Below are 27686 nucleotides of genomic sequence, written 5' to 3'. Positions count from 1 at the left end.
AGATTTAGAGCTTATTTGCTGATAGAAACAACAGAAATTCAAGGGAACTCCACGTCGATGTACATTTTACTGTAAAAGCTTGAACTACGGTAAATCTTAGTTTGCAGTGACGAGGTCTTTACATAAAACGGAACAGGTAGTTATTAATAAAACAACAGTTTATGACATTTGAATTTATTCATTTAAATAATACAACTTGCCTATTATTATGCAATCAACACTTTTGCTTTAATTATATTTGTCATCAGTTATGATTTACTGCAGATATATATCTTTTTAACGTAGGTACAATAACGAATCTGATAGAAATATATGAAAAAATACGTTATGGCATAAATATACAAGAGTTTATAAAGATTGCAAGAATGTACATTAATTAAATTTTGATTCTTGACGACTTCTCCCCATTTCCTTCTTTTATCTGCGAAGAAAAGAACGTTATATAGACATTGGATTCAGAGGACGTATTAAATATTTGTGACGAATCGTTAACTCAGAAAATAATAATTTATACTTCATTATGCCTCAGTCGGGAAAAGAAGACAAAAAATATGAATCATCACTGAATAAATTATCTTTTTTTTTGTTTAGCACTAATTAATAATTTTATAATTACCTAAATTCCTATAATTTAGACAGAAAATTTCCGCGGACACTTTCGGGGATGCCGCCGGTATTTCAGCACTGAAAAAGAAAAATAAAATCAGAAGAGCCCAAACACATACTAAAACACTACATAAATAGATTATTGGAAATACAGGCCATTACACTCAACGCGCTTCTAACCGCCTTTTAGTGTCAGACATTACTTGGAATTATATCACACTTCTTATTTTTATGTTGTCATTATATTTTAGTTAAGAATCGCATTGAAGAAATAACCTTTTGTCCAATTTAATCAGATTTCATGGGTTTATGCATCAACATACATCAGTCGGGAAAAGAAGACAAAAATAATGAATCATCACGTATAAGTGCGCTTTTCTGCGCATGAAAAAACAAAAAATGCGCCTTTACAAAAGTTTCACACATGTACAAGGTACTTAAGGTAAGCATGGCCTGTCAAATCACTTTTTACAAATACATAGTTCATATTTTGTCAAGCGCATTTTTAGTTCAATTTTTGTAATTATAGATATATAATTATACACCGTACCTTGCACAAATCATCCAATCGCCTGTTAATGGCAGCTAGCTCCTTTCCTGGCCATCTGGAAACAAATATAAATTATAATACTTTACTCTGAATTTAATGGCTTTAATAGGCTAGTTTCCTAAAAAATAATAATTAGTCCGTCTTGTAGATTGTCCAAAATTAAGCGATACGTATTTTTTCTTTTTTAAATTGGATCAGAACTTGTTAAGATATAGCATGTTAAAGTTGAGTGTGACGTCACAAGTTGCTACAATTTTCAGGACACTGTGACGTAAAAGGCCCCCACTCCTAATTTTTGAAGCGTATTATCTTTGTCATTTTATGTTTAATTAAAAAAAGAAAAAATACGTATCCAATATTTTTTGATTATCTAAAAAGCGGACTAAATATTATTTCATTATTTCGACCCTGGACACTACCCTATTAGATTGTGCCTGATTTACTTCTAAAACAACAAGAATATTCAAATCATCACTCGAAATTAAAAAATATTTCAGACAAGCTATTTACTCAGAAAAGATTGAACTTAGCACGGCAAACCACTGAAATCAGCAAGGTATATTTATTGTTACTCCTCCTCTGTTTACTCCTATGGCACATCCTTGTGTACAATATTACTAAAGAAAACATATCTCAGTAGTTACCTGAATATGTCGTCCTGGTGGCCTAGCTAAAAACTGACACCTGTGAACATAATAAAAATAAAATTAGTTATTATTTAGATAACAAATACAAAGAACGATAAGGATTACTTCAAATGAAACTAAGATTTTTACATACAGTCAGCACTATACAGCATTCTTTAAAATTAAAATTATTGTTATTGCAATATTGGAGTAATTGTTCAAAAATGATTGATCTGAATGTCTAATTAAATCAGTGCTGTAACACTATATCATTATATTGAGAAACAAAGCCAGAGCTGGGCGAGTTCATGCTGACTATACACCAACTATTTTAAGATTTTATTAATGTGGGAAATGTTAACACAATGCATTTTTTTCTAGGATCCAGTTTTTTTTTTTTGAAAAAAATAATAATAGAAAATTAGGAATTAGATTCGAGACACCTTATATATCATTTGGTAATTGTATAAGTAATAGTTATGATTATTATGTTTAAAACGTAGGTAATGGTATGTAAGCACTGATTAAAGTCAAATATTCAATTTCATATAACATGTAATACATTTGTGTGGGAGCGTTCACGACTGCGGAAGCGGGAGCGAATTGTGAGCAATGCTTTACTAACCAAAGCAAACCAAATACTTGGTTTGTGTTTGGAAAAGAATTATCAAGCAATCATTTACTGACGGGGATGTGAGACTATTCTTATTGATAAAAAGCTACTGCAAGATCTCGAAGTTGGCGTGTGTTTTGTTCGGCATAACTATTTTTAATATCGATTCCATCCACATCTTAGCTCGACTAACACTTCATCTCTAGTGGGATCCATGTTTTCTTTCATGTCTCTACTAACATTAAATATAACTTGACTCAAAGGTATGCTTTAAATTCGAGATGCTGACTTCAACTGCCAACCGCACATGCAGTGACTACAAGAAATCGGTTGATATTTATCTAGGAGCTGCTGTACTTGCTGCTTCCGCTTCGCTCCAAAACGATTTCACGTCAGTACACACAAAGCAGTGGTGCAGCTGCGGTACGTGCGGTCGGCAGTTGCATTCGGCGGCTCACTTCCAAAACAAACCTTTACATAGCACGTGTAATATGTCTAACATTGCTCCAACGCTTCAGCTTCCGCACATCCCGCAATGATACAGAATGCTTGCCCTGCATGTTAGAATAAACCTGTGACCTATGACCACGCCCGCAACAACGCACCCTACAGAACTTGGGACAAAATACTGTCCATATAAAACACGAGGGAATAAGCAGAACCTATTTATATTCACTAGTTTTAACCGAATTCCCAAAAAAGAAGAAGTTGACAAACGAGTGTTTGTACTTTTTTTCATATTTTATATTCATCAATATACAAAGAAATAAGAGCATTTTTAAACTATTAAACACACTGGTACTTTAAAAAATACGCAGTATTATAAATATAGGTAAACCAACGTTTATTTCCGAGGACGACATTTTGGATGAGATCAAACGCAGTATTTTGTAGTAACATACAATCCAAGATACATTGAGGTATATTAATATAAGTGCAGGTCAAAAGGTTTAATTTTATGAATAGGTACTTGTGAAGACATACAAATTATTTTGTATTTTGCCTTTTATTAATGTTTCTTTGCCAATGTATAGATGCGGAAATGCACTAGGCATTTTAATAATTTGCAGATCAAAACATTGGAATATAATATTTGCTCTTTTGCCATAGGAAACGTATCTTCATTACAAGCCAGGCAATAAACTTTTTGTTCAAAAGTAAATATTGTTTGTTTTTTTCATTATGCACCTAACAAATTTTATCAGACGTCCAAAATCATGAATATAACCGTTTTACCCCCATTAAATAAATATGGACGTGGATCTCGTCCTAGAGATGGGCACTTAATTACTAGGTGAGCATTCGTTAATGCGCACTTAATGGTAAGATTTTGATATCTTCCGAAAAAGCTGTGAAACACTACGATCATATTACTCCAAGCGCGCAGTAACTCCTCCACATATTTGACAAAAAAATACTTTCTAGAGCATTTTAAAGCCCTTAAAATAGTATAAGGAGGGTAGCACTCATACCGATTAAATAAAATAAGTGACCATGAAGATTCAAAGACTTGGTGCATTTAATTGATAACTTACCAGTTAGTTACTCAAGAGCATGCCGCAGAATTCAGATATAGGTTATACTAGGCGTCTTCCCTGAAGCAATTGTGGTTTCTTATTCCGTTCTTCGTGTAATTCTCCAATCCTTTTCAATATAAAAATTACAACTGCTAATATAAACTGAGGAAAAAATATTAACCTAGGCAGACACTATATTAAATCCCCTGCTGTCCATGAAGTTATGAAAACCTCAAAGGGTAAAAATGTGTTTCTAGTGGGGAAATTGTTTTCTTTTTGTCATTGGTACGCTTGAATCTAGAGAAACAATTGCTCGCTCCATTTATGACCATTTTTAATTCTTAATGGCTCTTTGTTGAAGTAGAAAAAGCATGTAACTGGTAAACTTTGCCTGCCTCCTTCAGAAAACTCATAATATTAATATTTTCCAATTAAAACAATACGCTATAAATGTCATCATGGCACTGGACTGTTCAGTCCGTGCAAACCATTTTCTGTAGCTTTAAAAGTTTCATTTTGCAAGTGTGCATTTCGATTATCTGGGATGATATGGATATACAACAGATTGGTCCTTTCCAAATAATACACAATTGAATACTATAAAGATATGTTTACTCAACTATTTAGGCACCTTCATTTTGTTATTGACAACGAGATGCTATTATTAATTTAGCACACGTCTGCAAAATTCTAAATGGAATGAGGTTTTATGAGGGAAATACTATTAAGGGAATATAGTAAATAATATAAGTTGTTCATACACTTCTGCATCCGTAAAAACAGAATCCTGCATTTTTTTTCCATTACACTACATTACTTGACAAATTATCGGTTGATTTTCGGGGTCATCGGGCATTTATATAACATTAATATATAATTTTATATTGGACACAGGTTGTTTTTAACCTCTGTTTGGTCATAATTTGTATAAGTGCCCTAATAACCGAATAAAATTATTTTTGTCATCGTACATCTGCTAAAAGTTGATGGAATTATGATCGACGGTGGCAACACGTCACAGCATGCCATAGCTGAAAGGACTGGAATACGTTAGCTGTGTTTTTATCCTTACGAGAAGGATACACAAAGTGGAATAGTTTCTTTATAAATCTGAAAAAAAAAGTCAGTCACTTCGTCACATGTCGTGTACACGACAAGTACTTCAGATGCAAGATGATGATGAACATTCAAGTCAGGTCTATATGGGCGTTTACACATTACGCGGAGTAATATGTAATCGCCCTAGTCTTAGATAGTTTCGTCATAAGTCACCCCCCGCCCGAGATAAAGATCACTCAGAAGAGATAATACTTTGACTGAATGTACCCACGATACCGCTTATGACAGTACTGCTAGTTTCGTTCTGATATTGCCATTTTGAGAAATTCGATCAGAAGTCTGAAATCCCTGAACCGCATTGAACAAACGTGATGATGCAACGGTCAGTTTCTGGGTGAGAAGAGGACCTGTGTACTTCAACGCCGACAATAAGTGCAGATGTTAGGCCACGTCCATGTTTTTTAGCACAGAGGGTGCCCCGCACACATACCTCCCCTGTGGTCAGTATAAGGGTGCGTCCACATCTGGCGAATGCGCCGCGAATGCGCAGCACGCGAGCCGATCGCGAGCTGTCCGCGAGCTGCGCGCGTGCATTTTTGTTCGTGCGCCGCTTCTGCGCCGCACGCGAGCGGCGCGCAGGCGGCGCGCGACGTGTAAGGGCGAGAACTGATTGCGCGCAGATCGAGCGCCGCTCGCGCACTCTATACGAGCCTTGCGTGAGTTGCGCTAAAGAGGCGCACCGAACTATTGCAGTGATTGCACGCGCGCAGCTCGCGGACAGCTCGCGATCGGCTCGCGTGCTGCGCATTCGCGGCGCATTCGCCAGATGTGGACGCACCCTAACCAACCTGCGTTGTAGCTTTACTTGTTGTGTACAGTGAGTGGAGTACAAATTTAGCAATTTTCCAATTTCTCCAAACGGTACACAATATTTTAGTACTTACCACAATAGTACATTATAATCCTTCAGTGTTTATATTGTATTCTCAAAAAAAATGAAGAATAACAAAACGCGTGTTAATCGTCGTTTTGGTTCGAAACCCCACACATCATTACGACCCGAAATATGTAGTCAGCCCCGGAAGTCGATGAACAACATCCAAATATCGAAAACTGTTAATGCACGATGCGTCATAAATTGCTAAAAAATGCTAGAAAAGTTTAAAAGTAGTTGATCACTCTCGGCATTAGGAAGTTAACAACAAGAACTCAATTTTTTTTTAAAACAAGTTGCTGAATACCAATAAACTCATAAATCGTTGAACAAGATTACATCCTAGTCTTGCTCACGTATATTCCTTGTTTAACTACTTGGACGAGAGCTTAATTTATTTTTCATTACCTGTAGAAGAAAAGAGAATTCAGCTACACAACTACATAGATACATCCATGACGACAGCCGCGATTTGAAAGAAATAAACTGATAATAAAATTAAGAAAAATTAGTTAGAATTTAACATCCTTATTCCTCTTTATCATACTGAAATACTGTTACAGTGAACCAGTGATGATAACGTATGAATATTTTGTTACCTTTACTTTAAACTCCATACAAATCTAGCCTTTTTTATGTATCCTGTGAGTGCATGTGAATAGAAATTTAAGAGCAAAATGCATATTGACAGTTTTTAGACCAGTTGCCCAAAGCAACCCAAACAAAAGCCCTCATTACATACAAAAAAATCCAAAATTAACTTTCTCTTTGCGTTTTTTAAATTTTCTACTGCTTACTTGTCTTTGGCGTACCGTGTACGTGGCTCGAACGGGGCACGGACGTGAAACGTTACATACATTTTGTAATGTATATGATGTATATGATACACGACACGCCCCGGCCACGTCCCGGCCTAATATAAATCATCCCTTATTCAGGTGAATAATAATGTAAAATAAAGTCGTGTTAGTTAAAATACACCACTTTTAAATTTTTAAATTTAAATCATCCCTAAATAGCCTGAATAAGTTTCAATAAAACATTGCAATATTGATGCTATTCTAAGACAATACCCGTCTTACTACAAAAACTTTTAAACGTCAGTTTAAGACTTGTCTAAAAAATTCAAATTATGACGTTGACATATGGTTAATTTTGCAGCCACATTTTCTTTAGACAAGTGTAAAACAGGTGTTTAAGTTTTTGTAGTAAAGCCATACATGTTTAAACCCTTGAAACACGTATATCTTAAACTTGATGACATAGAACTTTTAAACGAGAATTTGATCAGATCACTGAATCATCAACGTTTCACGATTTCCTAATACACATATAGCCGGATTATGGAAACAAAGTATTGAAAGACAGTTTACAGCAATCGGATCTACCAAAGCAAGCGGTGTATTTTTAACACGCTAGGTATTATTAGGTCGACCTGTATGTACTCGTCACGTTTTCGCTGAAAAACAGCGCTGAGGCCTTGTCCCGTATAGTGTCTCAGCATGATGCTGAGCGAGGGCCGTTTCACGTGGGTATGATGCATATTTCCCTTTATGTGTTCTCTTTCTCTTTTTTGTGTTATTTTTTTTGTTATACCGGCGTAAATAAATGTATATATTTTTTTCTTTCTTTTCGGACCTTAGCGTCATTAAAAATAATAACAACGCCTAGATCGTCGGCGGCTGCTCTCACATAATGAGATAAGCCAGCCGTGCAGGACATACAGTGCACAAGCATTTTCGCAGACACAGGAGCACTCTCTATTCCCTCTCTCTCATAGCCTGGTGGAATGTCAGTCTAACACGACCAAAAAGAGAGATCAGCCACAGGACCCTCATTTACGTGCTGTTTCAAGCAATGGTGTACCAATCACCAATTTCCAGAGTCCGGGCTGCTTTTCGAAAGTTTATAAAACTCACCAAGCGATTTCGGTCCGACCCGGGAATCGAACCCGAGACCATGGCAATCGGGCCATGTGACTATTAGCAAAACCCAGTTTTTCAACAATGCTTAGTATTTCGTTATTCAAATATCTCGTCTCCGCTTCACTTTTATCTGCGCTGGGAAGCCGTTGCAGGAACCATCAAATTTTTTCATAATAGCTACCATAATTGCTGCTCGGAAAGATTTGTGGTAATATACAATTTGTCCTGAAATGTATAAACATGACATGCAGAATGTATCAGGATGAATGATGCAATGTATGGAAAATGTATCTAAGACATACACAATTTAATCATGTTAACATTGAAGCTCCGACTGGAGCGGGAAATTAGTAAATAACGACATGTTTTTTTCTTCGATTTTCGAAATATTATTATATTCTTAATTCAAACGGATACACGTTTAAGTTTCTCGTTATCATTTAAACTGAAAGAACTTCAGAGTTAAGCAAACATGTACAACAAAAAATACAAAATATCTTATTAGCGGGATCATTCGAAAGAGTTACTGCGGCCCTGGTATCAAGATGTCAGAACTAGTCAGAAGGAAAAGAGATTGATTTTAGCCAGAAGAATTCTGGCACTCCCTCCCGCTGCAGCCACATAAAGAGGTATTATTTGATGAATTTTCACATAAAAATTGTATAGTATTAGTGCGAACGATAAGATCACGCCTCATACCTGCAGTTAGCTTATGTAAAATATCAAAAAAAGCTTTTTATGTATTATTAAAATAAAATATATTTGAATTTCCCGCTTCAGTCGCATTCATCTTAAGATAATCTCTCACTTCACAGTGCTATTAATGAATGCATTAGGTAATAAATAATTATAATGTTAATAAACATACAATATTTCTACATTTTGCTAGTAAATGCATTACGCGTAAATAAGGTTTAAAAATATTACATAAAAATGAATCATAATAGCATTTGATGTGTGACAGAAGACAAGTAAGTGTACTTTGGTGGCTAAGCATTCTAAGATTTTAATGCACCAGGGCCTTAAGTGGCATTAGTAATTTAGTATTCCACAGAATAAAAAAATAACAATTTGTTTACTAATGGAAGTAATGTCTAGTATGAACTATTAATTCTGCAACCCAGTTTGTTAGTATGTTAAGAGAAGCGTTATTATATGTATTACATACTCGTATGTATACAGAACAAGTGACATTCAATTGAACTATGGAAGTATTTTGAGATAATTTGTAAATACATTATGTACAATATTTAAGTAATGAGCGCAAAAATTGTCGTGCAGCTATTGGTCCATTTAGCCACAAAAAGAAATGCTGGAGCAATAACAGCCGCACATACAATCACTGCCGCAATAATCTGTCTTAGATGTTCCGATTCATGATGCTTAGGATATGTATACTTTCAGATCTAAGCTAGTGTTTTGGAAAAGAAAAAAAAAAGTTTGCAAGTGTATGTAAAATACTTCAGAAAGGTATTGGATGACGGATGACTTACCACACAAAGATGTATTTACGACACACCCGATATATAAAATAACGATTTAAGGTACATAAAATAAATGTGGTACATATGTATGTACTGAAAATACTGTTGCCAATGGTTGATACATCGATTTTTTTTTATTTGTCTCGGGCATCTATTAGAAACCTTAAATTCGAAAGATCATGTAGTGCCCATAATAAGTGAAAACAGTTTACTTACAAAATTAAATCATGATGTAAGAAGTGATGTGAAGATGAAAAATATCTGTTACAATAATATATATATCATCCATGTGGTATCATCACCTTGGTAAACAAATTGAAATGGACCCAACTGCGGAGTAAGTACAAGGGGCATGGCCAAAACGATCAGTTACGAGTGACCTGACGAAGCGTTTGGAGCGTTTTATTGGACGATTTTTGGAATTATAAAAAATGTGCGGGAACCAAAGAATGAGTATAAGGGCGGATGTTCCTAAGCCCCCCGAACACGAGCACACGACTATTTTTTTTACATTTTGCAATGGAGAAATTGACTTTTTATTATGGAATGGGTGGAATCTATAAATAATAAATAAAAAATGACTTAAATAAAGTTTTTTATTTGCGACGTAAAAATAAACTAATATACGAAATGTTAAATATAATTTTTTACACTCAATTCACTATGCACAAAGTTGTATTTAACATCAAATTAAGAGCATGCGTATAGATTTAACCCATAGATTCGTAAACTAGTCATATTGGAAGCATTAAAATTACGGAACTTATGAGGGACCAATGTATGCATGCCAGCAACTTGTGAACTGCCTGAGGTGCTGCTTGTAAATTTTCACAGGTATACTTGCGCCCTGAGGAGCACTACTTGAAGGGACACTACTTGAAGCAAGCATACGATCTTATTATATACTTATCCATGAACAAAAAGGTTCTGCCGTTTTACCGAAAAGCATGACTAAACGAATCATACAAACGTATTTTTTATATCAGCTAGGACTTAGTCTTTTACTTCAGATAATTTCGGTGGTATTACATCTAGAATAATGTCCACACACCACATGTTGCTAGTGGTAATGGAACTAAATATGTTGACGTGTTTACGTGAACGGTAATTTTGTGCCAGATTTACTAATATGACAATATCAGAAGACTTGTTATTGTGAACCACCCAGAATATTGGTTCCATATCGAAAACATATTTAAATTACTTATTATTTTAAATGCATGCCAGAATATTTTTATACGACACAAAATGATGTGGTACCAAGTTCATCGAAAAACGAAAAATTAAGTTATATACGTTACACAAAATGGAGAAAGAAGAAAAGTATATTAAAATTACCAAAAACAGATTTGTATTTCGACCTTGTTCCTAATATCGGCCAAAAGGAATACTGATTAATAGATATGAAGAGTGAACTAAATTAAGTATGTACCTTGTTATCAACTATTAACCTAAAATTAATTACAGATAGTATAGTGAGCTAAGTGGCTTTTGGTTTTGCCTGAAATAGAGCAGAAATTACATTTAATATTGAATGCATGTTAAGCATGGTACCGAAAAATACAGGAATGTTTATATTAATCTTTTAGATGAAATCATCTGGGATACCTTTTGTTTGGCCAAATAAAATCAGTAGCGCTTACCAAACGTTTTACACCCTTGACATGTCAGATAAATTCGAAAGAATGTCTCTAATATTATCGACAGTCCAATTATTTGTGGGCAAGAAAGTTTTTCCAAATAACGTGTTCATAATAAAATCATCTAGTACTACTACTGTTACCACCAACTTTATTGAGAATGTTTTTTTCAGAATCGATGTATCTAATAAATAGAAACTCATAATAAACTAATGTTAACGGCTGTTTTCGTCAATATCTTAAAATTGGCGACAACTCCACCCATGGACGTGGAGGGGAGAGCCTTATAATTTACAATACCGCAAAAAGGTTAATAAATCCATGCAACTCATTAGATTTTGACTTAACGAGTAGGTTTCGAACAGTTGATTTGCTGCGGATTACAATAACCGATCCATTCCTTGTGTTACAATTAGAGATTTGATTTTGTCATAATTCATGTGAAGCTTATATCAAAATTCAATCTCCAATCGCAAAACAACGGATTGGTCGGTTATTGTAAGCTGCAGTAATTCTATAGTGAGTCAAGTTGTAATTCATTTTCGTGATACAATGTTTACGGCCGTGATAATTAAAAGCCGTTGGTCAGGACAAAATGGGTTTTAATTTTTAGATTCCAAAAGGCCTGTTTGAGTGTAAATACAGGGTGTGATAATTTTATTCGTTATGTTAGGCATATAGCCAATACTTTTCATTTTATAACAACATCATAAATTACAAATGACAAAATGAGAAAGCACGTTTTACCCGAAGAACGCACCCAAATTAAACGAGATTAGGTATATCATATATTATGATCATGAATTTCATAAAAATGGGGATCAACTGTGCTCTATCATATTCCACAAATTTGTACCCAACCAACAACTAAGAAACAAAATAAAATGTTTCACATTCGGAACAACCGATAAAATTAAACACTAAAATCTCATTTAAGAGCTTGTTTAAAAGCGACGACGTTTGTTAGGGTAATCGTCCATTTGGCGCGGTCCTTCCCAACCGCGGTTTGGCGGCATGTCATCGTAACTCCCTCGTGGCATGTCGTACTGGTCTCTGAAGCCTCCATCCTAAGTGAGCAATCATAATACTTTCTAATAGAATTTTACTTAATTTAGCAAAAGAAGTGTGGCAAAATGTTACCAATTAAATAAAGATTGATTGCAAACCAGTTTGTAACTTTCCAAGAGTTAATTTTATATTTCCTAAGTATTTACTAGGGACCAAAAATTCCGGCGTTTTTTAATCTGCTGGAAATATTCATTAAAATGTTCACATACTAGATTTTTTATGAATAATATGTTTTGTTCTGTTATGATATTACTTATGGACCACATATACGTAATAATACTATAAATAGAATACTCGAGCGCATTATCTCCGTAGCATTAGCAGAGCTAGCGACTTGGTTCATTAAGTGTAACATCGTAACAACGCTTTCACACTAGAGGACTTTTATCGCGCGCAGTAAAACCGAGCGGCAAAAATATGTCACTCGATTCTAAAGGTCATCTTTCGCATCGGTATTTATCAAGTGTTTACGGTGTCGCGCGTACCTATACGCGTCTGTAGGAACTGAGCGGAAGAGTCGCTAAAGTGTAACCACCCTGGCATTGCATGCCACTTTCTTTACTCTCCAATTTATGCTTAAACTAATGTAAATACCAATGCTGGTTTCATTAATAGAAATACAGATTGAGTTAGCTATGCCAGATACGTACGTACCAATATTTGTAAACCTTTGAAGAATACTTTGCTCCTAAATCGGGAGTGTAGGAAAAGTAGCAGATAGGTTTCGTATCCTTCGGTATGGGAATTCACCAAACACATGCACATTAACGATGTCTTAAAAGCTACACCTACATTAAGCCTACAACTTGGAGTAAGCGAGTATCTGCATCTTGTGTACAGATTATAGCGAAATTATTATGAATGAAGCGTAGGTTGTTTGAAACGTGTATCGAAGAAAGCCTACCCTGCCGAACACACACAGAAAATTACCGGTTTGCAGAAGACACCAAACCAGAGCGCACAACAAGGGTCTGTAAGCTGTAAGGGATCCACTGCTAGCTGTGTATGCGCACAAAAGTTTCATAATGTTCGCGAACATTTCTAAAAATGTTCGCAATGCTATCGAGCCGAGCGATATTTTTCTCTCTCAAAATAGTTTTGCAGTATTGTTCTGGCATAGGACTCATTATTTATTCAGTATTTCGGTTTTAGTAATTCAATGTTTATAACCTTCGGTACATCAATCCGACCGACAAAGACCGGCAATCATCATAACTACTGGATGCTTTTACAGTTACCAAGTTGTTTACAGATAGTGGCCTCATGAGATACCTCTCATTTCAACAGTTATACTGTTTCGATTACTTAGAATCTTTCTGTTGTTTCCTATGCTTTCCCACAGCCTAACAAATATTATTGAAGTGCAAAAACCACGTCATCTTGGTAACTTCAAAAGCATGAAGAAGCGCTAGAAAAATTTGTTCCTTAGTAAATACTGGTAAAAACGAAAACGATAACATTAATGATTTTATCTCCCAGTAATAATTTTAAAATTACATGGTAGTTGCATTTCTGTAGCAATCCAGAATAAATCCAGAGTGCAAACTGCCGATGCTAGATACATCAAGTTTTCCGTCATTTTTATTATTTTATTAGTGAAAGGTCATCAAACTTACAAGTACATAAATGGTGCATTTTGTTATCATATATTATTCAGTGATTAATTTAGCTTATAAGAAAACTAAAAGAGAACGTAAAGATCCAGGCAGGATATCAATCGAATTTATGTTTGTTTAATTGGTGTGTAATTAGAAATATTTGAATTTCTTTTATAATATATGATTATGTGAGTTGCTAAATTTGAAACATGAAAAACATAACTTAAATGGATTTTTCAATAAGTTTATGGATTAACTGGTAGAATAATCGTAAATATTGCATCATAAAATCAAGAGAACACTGAATATTCCAGTGATCCAATGGCAGTTTGTAACAGAATTAATGACTCACCATTGGCTGCTGCTGGTCGAACATGCCTTGCTCCTGGCGGTCCAACATGGAATTGAGTCTTTGTGCCTGTTGAAATAATTTATCTTATTGGTACAATCGAGCACCATCGACATAGTTATACTACATTAAAATTTATTGCACCCTTACTACGTGTACTCACATCCCAAGGGAAATGCTTACCATATGAGGATAACATAAAAAAAATATATCCATCCATTAATGGCTTCAAGTGTAATTAATAAATAAAATATAAGGCAAGTGTAGCTTTAATACGAAAGTAGTACAGCATGAGTACTTCTGTGTTCAGATAAAGTTAGTACTTGGATAATGGAGTATCTCTGTGGTATTAGTTAGTTTGGTGGTGGTGTTACCTGCACGAAGAGCGTGTTCTCCTGCTGGCGGCGGCGCAGCTCGTCGTCCTGCTGGCGCATGCGCTGCGAGAGCTCCTCCTCCTGGCGCAGCAGCTGCGCGCGCTCGGCCTCGCGCCGCTCGTCGGCCGCGCGCTCCGCCATCTCCCAGCTGCGCTTCTGCCGCTCGCGGTCCTGCTCGCGCTGCCGCAGCTGCTCGCGCAGCAGCTCCGTCTCGTGCTCGTATCTGCACAACCATATCACTTACTACTCCGATTCACAACGTCAACTGTAGGTTTGACGACTACACAAGCCCAGATTACTTTAGCATCATGACATCATTTCAAAACATGGCTGATAATTAAACAAAAATTCCTTTTGATGTTAAACAATTTAAAGTCAAAACAAAATGATGATCATGTCCTCCAAGCCAATAGGGTAGTGTCCAGGGTCGAAATAATGAAATAATATTTAGTCCGCTTTTTAGATAATCAAAAAATATTGGATACGTATTTTTTCTTTTTTTAATGAGGGTTTTTGAAATTTTTTCTGCCACCGGGTGGCGCCACGTATGCGTCTGGTCCAAACAGCTGTCAAATAGTATGGAATTGTAGGTGCCGAACTTATTGTTTATTGAAATTCTGTTATATTGGAAGTGTTATTGATTTTATTATGGACTACGGTCAGAATAAGGTTTCCGAACTAAAAATTGAGCTAAGAGAGAGGGTGCAAAAGTCACTGGTACTAAGGAAAAGCTTGTTGAAAAATTTGTTAACACAATATGATTTAGTTTTTTTACTCAACCGCAATAGTAAAACAATAATGCAGTGCTTTAATTATAAAATAAAAAAAACACTAAAATCGTTCACTATTCATAGTAAAGATAAGCACTTTGACAGTTATTGGACCTGACGACTCGGTGCTGCCACCTCGTGGATTGCCATTTTAGAAAACCCTCATTAAACATAAAATGACAAAGATAAGACACTTCAAAAATTAGGAGTGGGGGCCTTTTACGTCACAGTGTCCTGAAAATTGTAGCAACTTGTGACGTCACACTCAACTTTAACACGCTATATCTTAACAAGTTCTGATCCAATTTAAAAAAGAAAAAATACGTATCGCTTAATTTTGGACAATCTACAAGACGGACTAATTATTATTTTTTAGGAAACTAGCCTATTATCGGCTACGGCGGCTATTTTCGTCTAAGGAGCAGACACAGGTGCACTCACTATTCCCTCACTCTCATAATCTCAACCGGAGGGAGAAACAAAATAATACTCACTTGGCATACTCCATCTGTGCTTCCAACTTTTCCTCTTCTGCGGCTAGTTCCTTCTTAAGTGCCTCTTCCTTCTGACGATGGAGCTCATGAAGCTGCTTCCACCTCGTGCCATACTCATGTTCAAAGCTACTGGGTTCAGAAAATCGCGGTCCGAGCTCACGCGCCCTCAAAAACTCTGGATGTTTCTTTGGCAAATTCTTTTCTGGGTAGCCATCAAACTCATCAGGCTCTTCAAAGCTTTCAACAATGACTGGACGAAGTGATCTAAAATAAATATTCGATAAAATTTTACATTGTATTGGACAACATGTCTATTACTACAGTAATTGAATTGAGGAAATAACTTACGAGGTCAAGAAGAAGCACTTCTCAGTGCAATTACGAATGGCAGCCAATGCACTTGGCTTCCTTGCAAATTCTACTACTCCTTCACCAAGTGTCTTCCCACGTTCATCTACTCTCACATAAGCTCTCTCAATTTTACCGAAAATCTCAAATGCTCTGTATAATAGCTCATTTGACACAAATGGTGGCAGATTCTTCACCCTGACTGCACTGTTGTGTGGTGCAAATCTAACTCTGAGTGTTCTCCCATTTCTCATTTTACCATCCAATTCCCTCTTTGCTCTTTCAGCATTGACTCTATAATCCTATGAAAAAAAATGCAAAGGTTAATTGTTACATCCCAACATGTTAAAATTCTTGAACTAAAAGAAATTAACAACTCAAGAATTTCCTATGTCTTTTTTCAGTTTCTATACACAAATAGCAATTTCTTACCATTTTAATAAATCCAAAGTTCTTTTCCTTGTTAATAAATAATTCAGCTGTTTCACCAAAGGGTGAGAACAGAGCAGTAATTTCCTCTTCAGTGACATCACCCGTAAGATTTCCAATGTACAAGCGGCTTCTTCCATTGAACTTCACTTCTGGTTGATCAATTTGGGGTAAATCTGTCAAAGGACCCATCAAGTCCTTCAGCTTGTTAGCTAACATTTGTTCCTGAAGCAGATATTGAATAGTTAATATATAAAGTACTTTAATGGCAAATGCACATTTTTGTTACAAAATTTACATGAATTTGTAATAATATATCCAGGTGATTACTAACCTCCCTCTGGACAGGTTTTCCTCCATCTTGCTGGGGCCCACGCATGTTATTGGGCCGTTGTTGGTTGCGGGGAGGTCCTCCAGGGCCACCTTTGTTGGGACCAAACTGTTTGTTACCCTGGCCAAAGTTGCCGCCTGGTTTGTTGCCGGGACCACCTTGTCCTCCCCATCCACCCTGCTTGTTGCCCCCAAAGTTACCATTGAGATTCTGAGGAAAGAAAAGGAATGTCAGACAATGTCTATGCATATAGCAGTGATGATAAATTATAAATAACTCATACACAAGAACTATGAACTTACCCTTTGCTGCTGATTTTGATTGGGGTTTTGGTTTTGGTTAGAGTGCTGATTCACATTCTTCTGCTCAACATTGATTGACTTATCAACATGGTCCTGGGAGTCATTCTTAGCTTGTACAACAGGAGCAGGCTTCTGCTGTTGTTGTTGCGGTGGTTGCTGTTGAGGTTTCTGCTGGGGCTGCGGTGCAGGCTGTGGCTTTGGTTGCTGAGCTTGCTGTTGTGGAGCCTGCTGAGCTTCAGGTTTAGCCTGCTGTTGTGGCTGAGGCTTGGCCTGAGCCTGGTTTTGTTGTTGAGGAGGTTGTTGTTGGGGCTTGTCATTGAGCTGAGGTGGCTTTACCTATGAATAGACAACATTGCATATTTTTATTACTTGCGCCGCAAAGACAGATTATCCATATAACAATAAACCACAAATAAATATGCTTGATACGTTATCATCAACATGATTTCGATTCTATTTTCGTCGGTCGTTCAGAAAGAAATGAATCGATATCGAAGCTAGGCCACCAGCTAACACAAAATGGCGTCGTCTCCGTCACGAACCTTTATTTCCCTTAAATCACTGTCTTTGAGAGACATAACCATTTAAATACACAAAAAATTTGAATCAGACACGTTTTAATTACAGACTTCATTGAAAACCCTATGCTTGTAGTAGGACAACTGATAAAATATAACACATACCTCATTAGGCCGTTGACCTCCTTGACCGTGATTCTGATTCCTTTGAACATTATGATCAAATCTTGAATTGCGGAAGCCACCTCGATTATTGCCACGACGACCCTGTCTTTGTGGCTGCGGAGGGCCACCAAAACCTCTATGATTGCCAAATTGATTCATGGCTTGCATTTGCATTCTCTGCAATAAAATGCGTCGTGAAAGTAGGTTGAGCAATAAAAAGGAAGTATACGAAAAAAAACTTACAAACACTTACATTAACCGACGTAAGGTGGTAGATGTATTTTTTGCTGTTCAAAATAATCCAATTTAACTAAAATAATAATTTACACTTAGCGACTTCGACTAGCTGACCAGCGAATTACACCGCATCAGCAAGCGAAAGAAAGTCGGCGTATGTATAACAACATGGCGTCCTTTCCGGTCTTTGGTTCCACCGAGGTTTCACTTTTATAGTCTATGACTCTATGGTTCCGTTATGGTTGCTCACAAGTATTATTAGGCCTTCCACAGACTTTCAGACGCCGGAATGGTTTTCTGAATGCCGAATTCTTCTTCCGTACTTCCTAAATAAAAATTCTTAATCCATTCCGGCTGTTTGAGGACGTCCTTTTACACTCAGAATGCCAGATATAACGTCGGACATCCATTGCTCAAAGTTACATTAACGCCACGCGACGACTAGGCGACCGACTTGCACAGAAGAGTGTATTCATTGATTGGATACCTACAAGACGTGGTCATCAGTCACGTCCGATAGTCGAGTCTGTGAAAAGCTCTATTCATAGTTTTGCGTGCGTTGTATTTCCTCCTGCAAAAGTTAGTCTCCGGTCCCTGTGAAGCTGTCAAGTGAAGTCTGTCAACTGTCAAGTCATCAAACCACCACTCGTCGCTAGGGACACGGTATCGAAGCAAAAGTATCGATACCGTACTCATGAGTAGAATCGATAACAAAGTATCGTACTCATTAAAGTATCGAAACAAAAGTATCGATACTTCAAGGTATCGAGTACTTTTTTAGATCAAAATTTGCTAGTTCAGAAAATAATGTCAGTTTTACTTCAGTTCAGCAGGACATAAAAAACAAATGGTATTGGTACACAAATTTAATAGAATAATAGAAAAATGGAAAATGGAATGAATGAAACAAATCGAAAATGTAGCAAAAGGAAACAATATTAAGTTATTTGAGGTAAATTAAAAACTAGCAGTGTCCCACAGTTTCACCCGCCGAGTTTCCTGAGGTTTTTATGGTTTTGAGGCATGTCTTGCATTTTACTTCGTTGTTGTTAATTTTAACAAAATACTGCCAAAGGTCACTTTTAGGCGGCATTCCTCTCAAGACTCGTAATAACACAGTTACACTTACACAAGAGAGAATAATAGAACTACCTACCTACTTACACTTATTTATAAACTTTAAGAAATCAAATACTAGTAATTAAACAAAATAATGATCAATCGTGCCGTATTTAAACAACAACAAACTGAACTGAACAAGTAAAGCTTGTGGCACATTGTAGCAGCACGGCAACAGCACGGCAGCAGCACGGCGTCGCCTCGAATTAAGACTACGGCTAGCTGCCAGCGCGCCAACCACGCGCTGTCCGCTCGCCGTCGGCGCGCCGTTCGCTCGCCGTCGGCGCGCCGGCCGCGCGCCGGCCGCGAGCTGTAAGCTTGCTGTCACCGCAAACTCAATATTATTTTAAGACGATTATGATTGATGTTATGATTGAACACGACGTAATGACGTTGTTTCGCTGCCGGCTCGGAGTCGGCGCGCAATTAGCACGCCGTCGGCGCGCTGTACGCATGAGGACCGCTCGCTTGCAGCACGCGGGCGGCGAGTCGAGTTGTGTGGAAGCGGCAAGCACGCTGACTGCTCGCCGTTGGCTTTTTCATATTGACATTACGAAATATATTATAATATACACGATTTAATGCTCTAAATTGAATGACAACTTAAATGCTGGTGTGGAGCCGTGCTGTTGCCGTGCTGCTGTAATGTGCCACGTCCTTAAGTGAACGAGTGCACAGAGTTAAGAATGATTGATTAGGAATTGAACTACGAACGACCGGCCCTTAAGAATGAGTTAAGACAGAATGTCTTAAAAAGTTTTCAACGAGTGACCTAGAAAGCGCTGTTAAATGAAATTCTTCATTCGATACGATACCTGGGAAAAAGTACTTATTGAGTAAAAGTATCGATTGCAAAGTATCGAGTACAAAAGTATCGGTATCGAACTGGAATGTACTCGATACCACAAAGCATCGATACTTTTTTCGTGTCCCTACTCGTCGCCCGGTTCGATTGGTTCAGATTGGTTGGTCAGCTGCTCAAAATAATTATCAAAATACCTCATATAGAAGAAAAATACTTATATCTCCAATCCTAATTGATAAGTAAACCTCACAATTCACAACTGATGAATAGGGATTGTAGTGTCATAATACGCATATTTACTACGTTGTGAATATTTCAAGATTTTATATTTACCAACATCGCGACGAACTTTCAAATAAAAGCACTTACTTACCGTCAAGCAAAAGCTTTAATAATTCATCATAGTATTATAAGGGATACTCTTATCTCCAATAACTAAAGAAGTTGGATTTGAAGACATGGAATCAACTGACACAAACACAGCTGATGCTGAAAAAGGCTTAGATGATGTTGAACTAAAGTATACTTTACTGCCATTCGAAAGGCAAATATTTGTAGATGCTTTTGAAAAAGAAGCACTTGTCGTCATGGCTAAGTATGTTATTATTATATTATAATTCATTTATTATGGTAAAGTACTTGTGGTGTATAAACTATAGACTAATATGTTATTTATGTATTTCAGGGGAATTAATTACAATAACATAATATCAAATTTATTGTGGATTTACAAAGACCCTGAGCATTTGGTTTTTGTGTTGAACAGTGGAGAACAAGAAGAAAAATATTTTACTGAAAAATTTGGATTATCACCTTTGCCCAATCTTGGAACTGATAGGTAATAAAGAAGCATTCAAAGATATCACTATATGTTAGGTTGCATGTATGTTAAATATATTTTTGTACTTGCAGAGAAAAAGCCTATTTAGAGGGAGGGATACATTTTGTTTCAACTCGCATATTAGTTGTGGACTTGTTGAAGAACAGAGTTCCCATTTCCCATATAACTGGCATCATTGTTTTGAGAGCACATACTGTTCTCGAATCATGCCAGGAAGCTTTTGCATTGAGGCTCTACAGACAAAATAATAAGGTTAATATTGTAATATTTGTTTTAACTTTTTTTTGGTTGATGTTACTGTTAATTATTTTTATTCTTTCAGACTGGTTTCGTGAAGGCATTCTCAAATTCCCCTATATCATTTACGTTTGGCTACAATCATGTGGAGAAGGTTATGAGGGCATTATTTGTTACAGAGCTATTTCTATGGCCAAGGTATGTATAGCTAAGATATGTAAGATAATTGGATATATTTGCTTTCTATAAATATTCTCGGAAACATTTTTCACCCCCTATGATTCTTGCAATTGTTTGTCTATTCAATAACAGTGGTATTATTCTATGAAACAATTCTTCAAGTGTTGTTTTATTTTTTTGTGACCCTTGTAAAGGTTCCATGGCTCAATAATCAAAAGTCTCAAGAGTAGACAAGCGGAAGTGGTGGAACTGCATGTGCCGCTGACCACCAACATGCGGTTCATTCAGACTTGCTTGCTTGATATCATAAACTACACTGTGAAACAACTCAAAAGCATCAATAGGACATTGGATATGCAGGTATTATTTTTATTTTATGTAGGTAATAATATTACAGTACAGTGAAATTTTGATACAGCAAAGATAAAATCTAATATTCTTCGATATAATATGATTGAACTAATGATATGCCTATTGGTTTCAGGAAATAACAACAGAAAACTGCATAACAAAAAAGTTCCACAAAATTCTTCAGTCACAGCTAGACTGTGTTTGGCATCAGTTAAGTACAAGAACAAAAGAGTACATACAAGATCTCAAAGTACTGCGGAGCATGGCTGTGTAAGTAGCCACAATAAAGGATTTCTTAATACATATATACCTAATAACACATTTTTTAAGAATTATTCTCAAAACATTTAAGTATAGCAATCTTTTCTACAAAATCAACACAATTGTTTCCAGGCATATTCATCATATCATATTATTTTTACTTTTAGTAACTTGATAGATGATGATGCTGTTTCATTCCATGCTTTAGTAAGTAAATACAGCACACAAGAATATGCACAGGTCAACTCTGGATGGATACTTTTAGAATCAGCTGAGCAGTTATTCCGAATAGCTAGAGGAAGAGTATTTAATCATAAACAAGGTAATCAACATTGATATTACAATTCTCAAAATCTACAGAAATTACAAAAAATAATAACTTGAATTAATTACGCTTGTGTTTCGGTTACCAGAATTCGATCCAGAACATTGTCCAAAATGGAAATGCCTCAGTGATCTGCTGTTGAAAGAAATACCTGAAGAAGTTAAGAAAAAAGATGGAGCCAACTTAAATAATACGAAAATATTAGTTCTTTGTCAGGATAACAGAACATGTTCCCAATTAAATAATTTTCTAACTATGGGCCCTCATAAATATCTATTTTACATGGCGTTTAGAAGAGACCTCACTATAAATAGTGTTTCATCTAAATATACAAATCTGAAGAAGCCTAAAACTGAGGAAACAAATGATAAAGATACAAAACGTAAGGAAGAAGCGAAAGATAATGATAATAAAGATGAGGAAGATTTTAATGCAGATGAAACTAAATCTAATTACCTGCTAACTTTAACACAGTGTAATGCCCAAGCTGAGGCAGCAGACACAAGTATGTTTGAGCCAATTTCGCAGGTAAGCAATACATAAAAGAAATATGATTTGCATAATTCTTATTCTTCAGTACTTCTAAAATTCTGAAACTTAGCGGAATCTTTTCCTATTTCTAATACCTAAAGCTAATACATATAATATTTTTTTTATTATACATATGTGAGTATCTATCACAGCCAAGAAACCTCAATTAAGCCATTTGTCAGAGACAGCTTCTCTCTTTTATCCTGAACAGCCTGGCAAAAGCTATGACATGTAAACAATAATTATTTTGCATTTCATATTCCAGATGGAGAGTTTAGATTTTACTCAACTTGAAATAGAGAGGCCCATTATTTGCATTCGAACGTTCAAAGAAAGTGGCTGCAACTTTTCCCTGGAGCGTACATTAGAAGCGTTGCGGCCAGAGTACGTGATCTTATACCACTGTGACGTCGCCGCAGTTAGACAAATAGAACTGTTTGAGTGCCGCAAAAGAAACGACGAACCCAAAACTAAAGTATACTTTGTAATTCATGATAAAACAATAGAGGAACAATCCTACCTTACCTCTCTGAAGAGAGAGAAACAAGCTTTTGAATTATTAATCCAGACAAAAAGTGTAAGTTATATCTATTTCTAGCAATATGCGCTTATTTTTTTCTACAATTATAGACAAGTAATTGAGATTATAATTTCAGGTAATGGTAGTGCCATCATATCAGGATGGCAAGACAGATGAGTATTTTACCTTGAATGTAGAACATGAGGACAATGCCTTAGACACACGGAAAGCAGGTAATTTGTTTATTTTTTTGTTCAGCAAAATTTCTAAACCTACAAGATCTAAAATCTACATTTATTTAACAGGTGGGCAAAATCAGCAAAAAGAGAAGCCTGCAGTTATCGTAGACATGAGAGAATTTCGTTCAGATCGCCGTGAGCCTTACTAAATTCTATACGATCTACAATAGCGCTTTCTCGCGTCATAATATTGCGATAAACCTGATCTACGTAGCGTTAGCCGGACATCTGTTGCGAGGAAATCTATTTCCGATTTGATTGGATCCCTAAATTCTGGCCGACTCTACACGCAATGCACCCAAATGTGTCGAAATTATAGTCGCCCCATACTTCTTATTGAATTCGACCAAAATAAGCCGTTTAATTTACAGGTAATGTTGGGGTCCTTTTTTTGGTAATCATTTATTTGAAATGACCAAGAAGATAGTAAGTTATGTAGTACTTTGATCAGCTACTTAATATAATTTCTTTTTTTCCAGGGCCACTTCGTAGTGTCGACCGACATATCAGGCGCGGACATACAACAAAAGCTTCAACTGCTCACCATACACTTCCCTCGGTTGAAGCTGGTCTGGTCTCCAAGCCCCTATGCTACTGCAGAATTATTTTATGAACTAAAAGTAAGTAACTTTTATTTCAGGCTATCGGACATGAACACCCTTTTTGATTAAGATTTATATTTTGGTGGATTAGTCAGGCTCCTTGCTAACTCGATTTAAGCTTAAGAACATGACATTTATTTTATTACAGCAAGGTAGAAAAAATCCTAACGTAGCAGAAGCTCTAGCCCTCAGTGGCGATAACACCGCTGAAGATATGCATTACGAGCGATACAACATCCTAGTTCATGATTTTGTGCAAAAGCTACCCGGCGTCAACTCGAAAAATATCGCAAGAATTATGGATCGAGGCAAATCTTTGGATCACCTCATTACTTTATCCCAAGTACGTATTTAAAATATAATTCGCTCTATTTCCCGCACCAGATGTCGATCATTCGTCATATTTAATTTAATGTAATTTTCAGGATGAGTTACAAACTTTGATAGAGAACAAAAATGATGCAGCAACCTTGCATTCTATTCTACACGTCAAGCCTCGCCCCGTGGATGCAAATAAGGACGACAAATCCTATGGAAAAAAGAAATTTGGGGGGAAACCGTTCCAGAATAAAAGAAAGTGATCTGTGATATGTAAATAATTTATTATTTAAACCATACAATAATTTAAGAAGCAATGGTGTGAACAATACAATAAATTCATTGGATATAAGGTGTGTACTCGTCTACTTTAATATTTCAAGGTAGATTACACTTACGATCAATAGTAATAATGGTCTCACTCGGAAATAATATCAACGCCAAGGACCTAAAACAAAGTTACAAATACTTTCAACAGTTTCGACTAGTATCTACTTATATTAATTTAAATAGTCACGTTTTATTAATTGAATTATTTTTATCGGAAATCTGAGGATAATAGCTTTAAAATGATATTAATTAAAAAGTTTGACTTTATTCCATTATACTAGGTACTGTCATCTATGATGCCCATTTTTCAACTCGATATTATCAAATAATATAACATTTCCCTGAAAAAAACAACTTACTCGTATATATGAAATCAAAATGATCTAACAATGATAATATAGGTGTAACAGCAGAAAATAAAAGTAATAAAAACTAGTCAGGGCTTTTTTCTTAAAAATCCAAAAAAGTTCCTCATCATACCTGAAAAAAAATCGTATTTAAATATACTGCCTTTTCAGTACTGCGATCATTTTGAAACATTACGGGCCGCTTATTAGTCATGTTTTTTTTTTAATGTTCAATATTATCTCTAATCTATATGTAGATATAAGTCTATAGATTTTATAAGTATTGAAGGCCTATTTAATTTAGTTATCCTTACGTTTAAATTCTATCAAAAATTAGGTAGACTACTGAATGCTGGCGGCTTCTTTCGTCGGCACGTTAAACAAAGGAAAGAGACAGCTTTAACCGGTCGCTCGTACAGGTCACAGACCCCGATGAATGCGTAAAACAATAATTGATTTTTAAGCTACTCTAAAATCTTTTAGCATGCGATTTTATTTAGAATATTTTAGAATATAAACAGTCCCTTTTAAAGCATTACTGGGGGCTCTAATATTTTATTAATAAAGTCCTATATCTTAAGGTTTTTTGCAACTTAGAACGCAATACCCTAACAATAAGTTTGGTACATGAGTAAAAAAATACTGATAAATTAATTAGTAGTTAGAAAATTAAAGAAAATTGCTTTCATGTAAAATACACAAATGTGTGATCAAGCCATTGTCCAGTACATATCACTTACGATATTGGTGGTCCTTGTCAGTCAGCGGTACATAGATAACACTCATTAGTTTTTTTATGGTAGTTGTGCCGTCAGCTGCCTTGTCAACCTTTAAAGAAAATAGCAGTAGTACAATTACTTACATGTACAAATGACCATTAACAGTACAAATGGAAATAATCAAATACCTGAGTCAAATGTTGTTCACCACCCTCAGGACCAATAGGTACAACAAGCCTGCCACCAGGTTTAAGTTGATCAACCAACTGAAAAAAAAAAAAATTGTCAAAAATCATTATTAACTGATCTGGGGAGTATGCTATGGTAAAAAGTTATAAAGACGCACAATTCCTATAATGATAAAAAATAAGAACATATCTTAGGGACACTTTCTATTTATTAAAATGTACTCCATGCCTGACACCAATTCAAACAAAAGAGAGATGTATAGAATAACAAAATGACTTACAGGTTGTGGTAGAGTAGGTGCAGCTGCTCCAACATGGATAGCATTATATGGTCCATCAGCTGGGTATCCTAGACGTCCATCACCAGCTATAAAGACATCATTGATTAGAATCTAGTTTTGAGTAGCAATAAATTGCGTCCCCTAGGGAATTTAAGTTTCTTCAAATAAGACTTACCAACCAACTTAACCCTTTCAGAAGTGAGCAGTGTAGGGTTGTCATTCTGAATGTTTTTAGTAGCCAATGTTACAAGCTCAGTTATGTGATCTATCCCAACAACTCGTCCAGCTTCTCCAACCATCATGGCCATACAAGCAGTCAAGTAGCCAGAACCAGATCCTACATCCAATGCTTTTTCTCCTGGTATTAGTTGGTTCTTTAACCTTTCCAATGCATGAGCATGCTAAAAATAAATTTAATTTAAATGCTAGAATTTATAATTTGAAATTAAAAGTAAAATTAAACAACTGTTACATAAGTAAAATCTTACCATGTGTGGAGCACTTATGGTGGCTGAGTATCCAATCGTTTGTGGTGAATCATGGTATGGAGCAGAAGGGCAGTAATTTTTTCGGTCAACAGCTAACATCGCATTTGCTACAGCATCAGATTTTATGATGCCATTGGCTGTATAATAGAATTGGTTCGAAAATAAGAAATATATAAACATCAAATAAATAGAAAAACGTATGGTCAGTGGGTCGTCTATTTTATGGAGTTTAATAAAGAATTCATCATGCTGATCAAAATTAAGTCGTAGTATCCGACTATTTATTAAAATGACTGTAAACGTAAACACCATTTGTTTCAGAACATTGGCCCCCTAATAAAAAAACTTTCTCATGTCATAAACTTTCAAAATCATATTATCTTAATTGAATAAATTTTATTCTTACCTCGTAAATTTCGAACCATATCAGCATTGTTTACTCCATGACTTCGCCAAGCCATGATTCTGCTAACGAAAATAATAACCAGCAAAAATACTTTACGCCATGAATTACCTATTGTGAAAGAAATATTACAGCATTTATTACACTCAGTTACTTATATTTTTTAGTTTATTTTCGTTTTCAGTATTGAATGAAGAGTTTATAGATGTCACTTGTCAGTTTAACTCTTCTAATGTCAGTCAGTTGACGTTCGAATCATTTGTTCTTTCGCAGGGATCGCTCTATTTACGAGAGGCTATACCTCAGGATAGCCTCTCGTATTTTATGTTCTTTTACACTCTATATTTTTAAATTAATAAATATATCTAAAGAGTTAGAACGCGCTATCCTCAGAAAAAACGTTTTTTTTTTATCAATCCTCTTTGTCGGTGAAGACACCACGATGACACGTCAGAGAGGTGTAGACCTAGGACCTAAAGCACAATTTATTTATTAATTTATGTTCAACAGCATTATAATCCCAGATCCTTAGGTATCCAGTCCCTATAATAGAGAATGTAGGAACTTAGGTACCATGTAGCAGAGAGCGATGAAGATGACAAGGCTAAGCCCAAAAAGGACTAAATGGGTATAAGCGGCGTTGTAAATACGTAAGATGGTGTGA

The 27686-nt window shown here is 35.9% G+C and overlaps 3 protein-coding genes across 6 annotated transcripts; 1 reads left to right on the top strand and 2 right to left on the bottom strand.

The window, feature by feature from the left end:
• Positions 1–158: 158 nt before the first annotated feature.
• Positions 159–18129, bottom strand: LOC110384357 (hrp65 protein). 2 transcript variants are annotated; one of them, XR_002430132.3, is made up of 13 exons: positions 17954–18129; positions 17701–17877; positions 17018–17353; positions 16719–16925; positions 16388–16609; positions 15956–16257; positions 15608–15871; positions 14344–14566; positions 13973–14038; positions 1801–1840; positions 1157–1211; positions 617–684; positions 159–421 (listed from the first exon to the last, which is right to left on the bottom strand). XR_002430132.3 is itself a non-coding variant. In XM_021345611.3 (10 exons), exons 2-10 carry the CDS (start codon positions 17872–17874, stop codon positions 11899–11901), a joined length of 1917 nt encoding a protein of 638 aa, XP_021201286.3. In that variant the 5' UTR covers positions 17875–17877; positions 17954–18129; the 3' UTR covers positions 9893–11898. The 2 variants fall into 2 exon arrangements, 1 of the variants encoding a protein (XP_021201286.3); XM_021345611.3 differs by lacking the exons at positions 159–421; positions 617–684; positions 1157–1211; positions 1801–1840 and adding an exon at positions 9893–12021.
• Positions 18130–19992: 1863 nt separating this feature from the next.
• Positions 19993–24622, top strand: LOC110384442 (DNA repair endonuclease XPF). The gene is given in 14 exon segments (XM_064037614.1): positions 19993–20456; positions 20547–20699; positions 20774–20954; positions 21025–21137; positions 21314–21479; positions 21604–21740; positions 21899–22053; positions 22145–22584; positions 22853–23164; positions 23244–23340; positions 23413–23717; positions 23826–23966; positions 24097–24291; positions 24374–24622. Coding segments are annotated over 14 exon segments (2688 nt in total). The 5' UTR covers positions 19993–20319; the 3' UTR covers positions 24530–24622.
• Positions 24532–27259, bottom strand: Pcmt (Protein-L-isoaspartate (D-aspartate) O-methyltransferase). Of its 3 annotated transcripts, XR_002430137.3 has the most exons (8): positions 27026–27259; positions 26620–26756; positions 26307–26532; positions 26132–26217; positions 25851–25928; positions 25684–25771; positions 24956–25076; positions 24532–24714 (listed from the first exon to the last, which is right to left on the bottom strand). XR_002430137.3 is itself a non-coding variant. In XM_021345732.3 (7 exons), the coding sequence occupies exons 1-7, from the start codon at positions 27078–27080 to the stop codon at positions 24701–24703; spliced, it is 684 nt and encodes a 227-aa protein (XP_021201407.3). In that variant the 5' UTR covers positions 27081–27257; the 3' UTR covers positions 24532–24700. The 3 variants fall into 3 exon arrangements, 2 of the variants coding, with proteins under 2 accessions (XP_021201407.3, XP_021201406.3); XM_021345732.3 differs by lacking the exon at positions 24956–25076 and having other exon boundaries at positions 27026–27257; XM_021345731.3 differs by lacking the exon at positions 24532–24714 and having other exon boundaries at positions 24749–25076; positions 27026–27176.
• Positions 27260–27686: the final 427 nt, after the last annotated feature.

This window comes from Helicoverpa armigera, chromosome 13 (genome assembly GCF_030705265.1).
Source record: "Helicoverpa armigera isolate CAAS_96S chromosome 13, ASM3070526v1, whole genome shotgun sequence".
NCBI lineage: Eukaryota > Metazoa > Arthropoda > Insecta > Lepidoptera > Noctuidae > Helicoverpa > Helicoverpa armigera.
This window is presented reverse-complemented; position numbering and strand designations above follow the sequence as displayed.

What these genes read in the sequence shown, in the direction of transcription:
- LOC110384357 (XM_021345611.3), bottom strand. Translation starts at nt 17,874, where the DNA reads ATGCAAATGCAAGCCATGAATCAATTTGGCAATCATAGAGGTTTTGGT. An exon ending in ATCAAAATCAGCAGCAAAGG is followed by an intron (nt 16,926 to 17,017) that starts GTAAGTTCATAG and finishes TTCTTTCCTCAG; the next exon opens with AATCTCAATGGTAACTTTGG. An exon ending in AAGTGCTTCTTCTTGACCTC is followed by an intron (nt 15,872 to 15,955) that starts GTAAGTTATTTC and finishes TATTTATTTTAG; the next exon opens with ATCACTTCGTCCAGTCATTG.
- Pcmt (XM_021345731.3), bottom strand. Translation starts at nt 27,080, where the DNA reads ATGGCTTGGCGAAGTCATGGAGTAAACAATGCTGATATGGTTCGAAAT. An exon ending in CACCTACTCTACCACAACCT is followed by an intron (nt 25,929 to 26,131) that starts GTAAGTCATTTT and finishes TTTTTTTTTCAG; the next exon opens with TTGGTTGATCAACTTAAACC. An exon ending in GTGAACAACATTTGACTCAG is followed by an intron (nt 25,772 to 25,850) that starts GTATTTGATTAT and finishes TTTTCTTTAAAG; the next exon opens with GTTGACAAGGCAGCTGACGG.